Genomic DNA, 9,260 nt, shown 5'->3' on the forward strand with positions numbered 1-9,260 from the left:
GTTTATATGCCCCAAATTTCTAGGTTGGAAGACTTCATACACCTTTGAATGTTTGACCTTGATGTTGCTGGTCGCCCATAAATGAATGCAAGCCTCCCAACTAAATCAGAAATGAGGAAAAACTTAAGCATATGAAAAGGATTTGATACTGGTCTGATGCCCAGTTCACACCTTAAAATCATATTGTATTCTGCGGTTTAATCAGAGAATGTTACTGTCAGTGTATATTGGTTTACTTTGGAGATTATGAAGTTGACGTGCATATATATTCTATTGAAATTTGGTAGAATATAAACGTGCAGCTAAAATTCCTAGCTAGTAATTAATTATTTTATCAATGACTTATTTGATAGAAAAAACAAAACAGAGTAAAGGCTTTTTTTTTTTTTTGGTAATCAGAATAAAAAAAAAAAATTCATATGGAAGCAATTTGAACTTTTTAAATGTATATTTACAAGGACTAAACCCTTTAAAATGACTGAAAGCGTTTTTGGTGGAAATGTTTTTTAAACCAATTATTAGTAAAAATCCAAGTGGATCATGAAAAATAACTTTAAGTGCTTCCTGCAATAAGCACATATATGATGTTTCTTCTAAAAAGTGCTTAAAGTGCTTTTGGAACTCAAATTCAATTTCACAAAAAGTGTTTTTAGTCGATATAAAAATACATTCAAACAAGCCCATAATCTTTCTTGTGTTACTGGAGAAAAAGTTCTTGCAACATAAATGCTCATGCGACAACAAAATATGAAATTAACGTGTGTGATTATGTGACTTGAATTGAAGAGGAACCGAGTGACCGTGACGGAGCCATAAATCTAGGCTAACGGGGGCCATTAAGTGATTAATGAGAGAAAAAAAAAAATTTCTTTGTATTGCATGGAAATTTTTATTTAAATAAAAGTGATGGAACTTTAAATATTTATGAAAGCCTTACTATTGAAGATAATAATTAATATCATTAGAACATGTTTATGAGCTTTAATAAAAATAAGAAACACGATTAACACATTAGATTTGAACAAAAGTTCATAGGCATGGCTCAAAACTGGTATTATACAAGGGATTTTTCTTACAACATAATTTAATCTTCCTTTAGTCCGTACACTCCTTGTTTTATATAATTGAACAAAACAGAGGGGTTTGGTTTTATATAGCGACACATAATGTAATTTATCTTTACTAATTAATAAGACATTCACTGTCAATCAAAATTCTATGAAATTATCAGTTTAATTCTCCAATTAAAACATAACATGAATAAGAAAATGGGGTAGAAATGTAATTTCACATAACCAAATTTTGCTGTTTGTTTTCAAAGCCTCACTTACATGTAATCTTAACATATCTCTAATTAAAAAACAAAAAAAATAAAAAACTTCCCACTCCCACATTGTCTATCACTTTCTTCCTTTCTATTTAAAAAACAAAAATTATAAATTTTCTCACACACTTTGTGTGTGCCCATATGCTAGTTATTTATTATAGCGACACTAACATATATAATGCAAGCAAAATGAGGAAATTGTTGGAAGATCACTGTAGGAATCTTTTTGGCTAAACTATTTGCACGAGAATAATTTACTTCTTAATTTCGGTTTATGTTTTTCCCCTGCTTTACTATCCTTATTTCTAACTAGCATATGGGCACACATAAAGTGTGTGAGAAATTTTTTTATTTTTATTTTTGAAATAGAAGGAGAGAGGAAGAGAGTGATAGAGAATGTGGGAGTGGGGAGTTTTTTTTTATTTTTTTTTATTTTTTTAATTAGAGATATGTTAGGATTATATGTAGGTGAGGCTTTGAAAAAAGAAAAAAAACAGCAAAATTTGGTTTTGTGAAATTACATTTATGCTCCATATTTCTTATTCATGTACTATTTTAATTGAAGGGTTAAACTGGTAATTTCATAGGATTTTGGTTAACAATGAATGTTTTATTAATTAGTAGAGATTATATTCCCTTCAGGAAACATGTTATTGTTATATATACTAGCCAATGAGCACACACTCTGTGTGTAAACAATTTCATTTTGTTTTTTGTTTTTTTAGTAAGGAGTGTGATTAGTATTTTAAATTTTAAAAAGAGTATGAAAAAATGATGATGATACAATTTCTCTTAATAAATGCATATTTTATCTTAATACTACATAATTACTGTTTTTTGTCCTCCTCATGTAAATATTATGTATCAAAAGTGAGGGTAAAATAGGAAAAATAAAGATATGATTGTCATTTTGTAAAAAAAAAAATAAAAATAAAAAAAGAAGGTAAAATAGGAAAAATAGGGATATGATTGTCATTTTGCCAAAAGGTACAAAATTACTATTTTACCCTTCTCATGTCAATATTGTGTATTCAAAAGTGGGGGCAAAATTGGAAAAACTGGGAAAAAAAAGTTGGTAAGGGCTCTTCTCTTAATAGAATAGATAGATAGATAGATAGATATATATATGATTTCGAATAAACATGTATTACTGCATAAGATTTTGGGCTATATGTGCGAGAAATTTTTCAGTAGGTCAGGAACACAATTTGGTACACCAAGTGATTGAATACTTGATTTTTTTTTTCTTTTCAATTACATCTATTATCATACTTAGTATATCAAATCGTGTTCTCGACACATTGAAAAATTTCTTGATATGTGCAACTCGTTGAAAAGCTCCAGGATTTTATTCAAAGAACAAACTTTCTTGTTATTTTATGATGAATGAGGATCCTCTCCGAATCCTCTTTGTGAGGATTCCGGAGATCTTCTAATCATGTTCATTCATCGTACATCATGCAGTCAGAAATCATTTTATATTTTATATTTAAAATTGAACACAAATAATATATGACGAAAACTGACAGCACGATTTATGACGAACGGACACGATTAAAGGATCATTGAATCCTCACAAAAATGATCCGAAGAGGATCCTCATTCTTTTATGACGTCTCATGTGTAATAATTTTCAATAAATTATAATGATATCTATGCCTTTATATATCCAAAATAGCATTTGTTATAAATCTATACGTAACTATTTGTCAATTAGGAGAGATTTTTTAGTGTGATCGTCACACGGGGTGGTATATCATGTGTCCCTATATAAATGATGGATTATATGTATTAAAAGGTTAATAACTTAAAAATTAAAAAATTTCACCACTTATATAAAAACCGTGTTCCCATCACAACTAAAAAGTTTCTCGTCAATTAGTGGCTAGCTGAGTGGGGCGTCCATTTAGAAACAGACTCAAATTATTAAGCACATTAATTTTATCCTTGAATGTGTGACACATTGCACAGTGTCGCCACTAGTTGGATAGTAAAATGATATGCATAACGATTCACTATTGCATGCAACACATTTCAATGCATCATTTATTAGGGTCGGATAAGCATCTTTTCCATTTGATAAAATAGAAATGCTAAAGAGACTTTCTTAACATTCTGAATTTTTTTTAGACTTTTTACCATGTTATATTTTTTTACATAATATTTTATAATATTAGTATAAAAATTAATGTTAAATTATTAGGTGACAAAAATTTATAGATAATCCCACTTTTAAGAAGTATTTGCGGTGCTACGAAAGGATAGGAGCTTTTTCTCTGATTATTCATCCGAGTTAGACGATTAGGGGGTTGGTGAATCCGATTTCAAGTTGGCCATCATTACAAATTAACACCACTTAATTAATTAATTCAAACTGATTAGCGAAATTCAGTTGAACTTCGTCCATTCGACGGAGCTTAACTGATTATGTATATCTTCTTCAGGCACCAATGCATGCAAACCACACGTAGATTAAGGACTTTTTGATGAAAGAAATTTATAATCATTGTGGTTCTAAGCCTAACCTTGGAAAAGAAGAGATAATATTGTTGCTAAAAAATATCAAAATTCAAGCAATACGTCATCACAGAAAAGAGATATCGAGTTAAATATTAAAGTACACAACAAACAAACTGAATATAATAAACTTTATTAAATGAAATTGTCAAGAAGACTACATGAATCAAAGAGATTACATCTTCTACATACCTTTTTTTTCTTTTTCTTTTTTAATAGAAACACAAATCCTAAACAACTCAAGCACCACAATAAAGCAAACCGACAACGAAGAAGCGGAAGAGATAAAGGAGTAACGGACAAACTGATACCAGACACAAGCAGATTAAATCCCGAAGGATCGAACTTGACTTTGATACCAAGTTGAATATCAGAGTTCGCGATGAACAAGACTAACAAGAATATTATTAAACAACCGAGAATGCTGAAACGGATATAGGATCCCCAAAGGCTACATTGTGACTAACTTAATTAAATAAACTAATACAATCACTACTATATATAGTGAAAATTAAAGCAAAACCCTAATCCTTAACGGACAAGAAACTCTGATTAATATCCTTGGCTCACAAGAAAACCATAAACAGTAATAAAATAATAACTAATTTTCCAACAATATAAAGAATAAATATGATACTAAATATGGGGAAACCTTAACTTAGAGCCAATTCCAACTTTACATTTGCAGAAAACTCGAACACAATGAAATGATCTGAAGATAGTCACAACACACAAATCAACATATGGAACAACCCCTATTCAACCACCAAACTACATGCCTAAGCCACCACCAATACATATATATCGATATGAAAGAAAGCCTTTTAGAGCAGCTCTTACAAATTGAGCAACAGATTAGAGTAATGATGAGAAGACCGGATTTAGTCAATAGAATAGATGTTCAGTATAAAACAAAAATTATTACGACAATTTTAGATCAAATTGAAGAGCTTTCAGAAAATATCGCTTAATGGAAGAATATAAAGAAAATCTTTATCTTAAGAAAGGCAGTAAAGAAACAGAAAATTATTTGGCTAGTAAAGCGGGAAAAACTTTTGAAGAAAGTACATGTAATGGGTATATGATGAAGCTACTAGGATTAACAGGTCAAAGATTAAGAAGTGAATTTGAAAAAGAATATGATAATGTTATAAAATAAGCCAACCCAAAACACAAATTTGGAAGAGCCCAGAAAAATGGGAGGGATAAAGGTGTAACAATTAAATAGCCTGACTTACAAAATAGGTTGGACATTTGAAAAAAAAGGTTTTCGATCATATAATAGCATAAAACAACCAATTCATACTAAAAAAAAAAAAATCTCTTAAGCGCCTATAAAACACACACCAAATTAAAATGAGTTTCTATCTATGTGGTTCAAATTCAAAACTCTTCACTCTTTCTAATAATAATAATATTTTTTTTATGAGTTTCGTTTACTAAACTTTTCAAGTGAAGGGAATCAAATGCAAATAAGAAAAGAAGAAAGACTCGATCAAAAAGTAAAACAGCTTTAAGCCTTTACCTTTCCTGATCGATATCATTGTGGTGGTTAAGTTCTTCCAAAGTGCTCAGTAAGAAGCTGTCAAGTTCCTCGAGAAAAGTTTTCCACCGAGTGTTCCCATTCAGAAGCATCGATTAACTGCCCTTTACAACTTATAAGGTCGGAGGTGGTTTACAACTAACTTAAAGTCTTTCGAAATCTGAAAATGATAGATTGTTGTTGCAAAATCACTAGTAGTCCATTTTTTAAAGAAAAAAAATGAAATATTCTGAAAAAAAATTCTATTCAACACAATAATTATATAAGTTCTCTACTAATTAACCTGTGTCTTTTTTCAAAATTTTTTTTACTGGATTGAATCCTAAATTATTCTTTCTATCACCCACCACAAACCCTAACCTAAACAAAGAACCAAAATCCTCAACAGATCAATCGCGGTCTTCCTTCATAAGATTAAAGTGTTGCGGATCTTTCAGTTGGAGGCAGATTCTCTGCCCTTCCACTTTCGTGTCTCCCTTGCCCTCTTGTTTTGTGTGTTCACTATTAAGCTACGTTAACATTTTATATTGTTTTTTATAGAGATAACAAAAGAAAATTGAATAGTAATATAACATATTAACGTGGTTTAATCGTGACCACACAAAATAGAAAGACACGAAAAGTGGAAGGGCAGAGAATCTGCTTCCCTTCCAATCTCCAAAGGCCACAATCCAGTGCCAACGAACATCAAGTCATCAAGTAAAATAAATCAATATATCCATGGATTGGCAGGATATCAAGCAACAATCTTGTCCACACCAATCTTGTCCACACCAATCCCCAAAACCAAGTCACTGATCCAATAATTATCATTTGATAGGGAATACCAAGTCGACGTTATCCGGTCAATCTCAAACATGTGGATTCCATTTACCACTTTTGGGATTTTTTGTGGAATCAGAATGAACATATCAAAGAGCAACCCGCAGAGCACGCTTTAAGGGAAAATCCTTTTCCTAGGGATTTGGGGAATCCGTGATTGTGTTCATACATCGTAGAACGTGTGATCAGAAATTATTAGAAATTTAAAATTAAATAAATAGTATCTAATGAAAACTGATCGCATGATGTATCATAATATCACGGAATCCTTCGGATCTCATGAAAATGATTCGAAGTGCTTGTGAATTAGGGTTTATGGGTTGGCAGGTGGGGAGGTTCATGTTTCGGCCATCTATGGGCGTTCGGACAATAATACCAGTAAAAAGTGACAGCCCCAAGCCCTTGGGCATTTATTTTTTATTTTTTATTTTTATGGAGACCAGGACGTGATGGCCTTGCAAATAGTTGATGCAGCGCATCGCCAGAGCTGGCCTTGTATGGAGCAGGTCGACTCCACGCGCAGAGCCTCAAACTCCAAAGGCTTCGGAAGAAGTAAAAAATGAAGAGTATACAGAGGTGAAAATTATTATTTTCGTATAAATGTTATACAATGCAAACAAATGATAGAAATTGAAATTTAAATGTGGTGGTCAGGTTGTTTGTGAATTGATAGGTGTTGGTTTCAAAACTTAGTGTTGGTGTATATTTCTTTCCCTTTTGTTTGTTTCTTATATGGACAAAGAGGTCCTTTAGTTTCCCTACAAGATACTAGCAAATGGGTATATTCTAGTTTTTTAGTTTAACAAACAATATTAGAGGGTGAAGGAGTGGGTAAAACCTCATAATAGACTAACAATAATGTGGTTCAAATTCACTTTTGGCGAGAACTGAATCTAAGATATCTTATTTACAAGTGAAGAAGAATGCCACTAGACTGTAGTACTAAATGTCATTGATAGTTTTAACTAAACTCACTAAACCTACTATTAGGCTTGGTGATTAATGGACTCATGACCATCATCATCTAATTGGGCTGAAACTGTTTATAGGGTACTGATCAGTTCAGTCCAATAGTTGGGTTGGCCTTCCGCTGAAACTAAATAATGGGTAATCATCAGTTCAGCCCAATAAGACATTTGGCTTTGACTTGGGCTGAGACTAATTAAACTGAAAACAAATTTGAGGTAGCCCAACTTGAAATAAAACATCGATGATGATTGCTGATTCCTAAAATCCCACCCACCCCCCACCCCCCCCCCCCCCCCCACCAAAAAAAAAAACCCACCCTCACATAGGCACCCCCTCTTCCCACCACATTTCTTCATACCATTTAAATTATTCTTCAACCCATCACTCTCCCCATACAGATCCTCGTATTCACACTCAAACATTTCCTCGATCCACCCACCTCGGGAAAAAAAAATGGCTGATACACACGGCTACCAGCAATCCCATCATTTCCAGGGCGGTTAACAAGGCATGCAGCATCAGCACCAGAAGTCCTACCAAGTCGCCATGACGACCACCGCTGTGGCCGTCGGTGGTTCCCTTTTCGTGCTCTCTGGGTTGGTCCTTGCTGGCACGGTCATAGCTTTGGCCATAGCCACCCCCCTGATGGTCATATTCAGCCCGGTTCTTGTCCCGGCCGTGATCACCCTTTCCCTCATAATAATGGGGTTCTTGACATCCGGTGGGTTTGGTGTGGCTTCGGTGACGGTGTTGACATGGATCTACAGATACGTGACCGGGAAGCAGCTACCTGGCGCGGACCAGCTGGACTCGGCTCGTCACAAACTGGCTGGGAAGGCGAGGGAGATGAAGGACAGGGCCGAGCATGGTCACCAGCATACCTCTGGTCAACATCAGACTCCCTAATCTGTGTACATACCACCATATATATGTGTCCATGCAGTTTGATCCCGTGGTGAGGAGTTTTAAGGTAGATATCGTACGGCTACAATAATAATAAAAATTAGACTTTAACATAAATAGGGCAGTGCATTGATTGTCCTCTGTCTCTGTAATTTCAAGTGTATTTTGTTGTACGAGTTAGTGTGTCTCTGTTTATTTTATTAATTAAATGTATGTCTCTCTTTCTCTGGTAATGAGCTGAATATTTGGGGACTGAGAACTTGTTTAATTTGTGATTTTTAACTTCCTGCAAGAAAAAAAAAAAAGGTTTGTGTTTTTAATTATATTTTTCTTTTGACTTTTGCTGGATTCTTGATCATATTTGGTTTGATTCGACTAAGTGATGACGATGATATGCTATGTGGCACTGTGGAGTACGTGTCGCCATGATGGCATCGTCTAAGCGATCGTAATGAAATAGATGCCCCTCCCTAAAGTTTTGTTGGGGTTTTTGAGATTGATCCTTTGAACTTTTTTGTTAGTCTGCAAAAAATCATGGAGATGTGTAAATTTTATTATCAAATTAATACGGTGAAGATGTGTATTGGTAAAAGTGATATGTGCATCTTAAAGATGTGGATGAGTGGATGAACATGTAAATTTACATTTTTGTCTACATTTTCTGATTAATATGGTATTTTGCATTTCCTCAACGGAAGAGCTATTCGTGAAAATAAAATATACATTTTAAAGTATTTTATATCTCCAATTAAAGGTATTACAGAAATGAAATTGTTCAAAAATCTCACTTAGTACTCTAAACTTTCTATAATTAGAAAGTAAAATACACTTGTAAGGAGTGTAAAATGAAACTTTTGGAGTGCTAATAACAATTTCCTTGCAGAAGCCATACAAAAGATGAAGGGTTAAAAAAGGTTAAGCGACAACTTTCTGTGTAGGTTTGCAAATGGTAAAAGAATTTGTATTATATAAGATTACTTGTTTCAAAATATTCATGTTGAAAACGGATAAACCAACGATAATAATCGATCCTCTTTTGAAACAAAATTTGACTTATCGAAAAACATGTTTTTCACCATAACTGGATTCAAAATTTTGTTTGCCTAATTCTCATTGCTCGATCGAGACCTCCTCTAGAACGACTTGAGTTATTGAAGCAGTATTGTAGCGGATTTTGTA

General features: G+C 33.3%; 1 protein-coding gene across 1 annotated transcript; it reads left to right on the forward strand.

The window, feature by feature from the left end:
• Positions 1 to 7,724: 7,724 nt before the first annotated feature.
• Positions 7,725 to 8,084, forward strand: LOC137721171 (oleosin 1-like). Its single transcript, XM_068460279.1, has one exon. It carries the CDS (start codon positions 7,725 to 7,727, stop codon positions 8,082 to 8,084), a length of 360 nt encoding a protein of 119 aa, XP_068316380.1.
• Positions 8,085 to 9,260: the final 1,176 nt, after the last annotated feature.

The sequence above is a fragment of the Pyrus communis genome, chromosome 16 (assembly GCF_963583255.1).
Source record: "Pyrus communis chromosome 16, drPyrComm1.1, whole genome shotgun sequence".
Lineage (NCBI taxonomy): Eukaryota > Viridiplantae > Streptophyta > Magnoliopsida > Rosales > Rosaceae > Pyrus > Pyrus communis.

What these genes read in the sequence shown, in the direction of transcription:
- LOC137721171 (XM_068460279.1), top strand. Translation starts at nt 7,725, where the DNA reads ATGACGACCACCGCTGTGGCCGTCGGTGGTTCCCTTTTCGTGCTCTCT.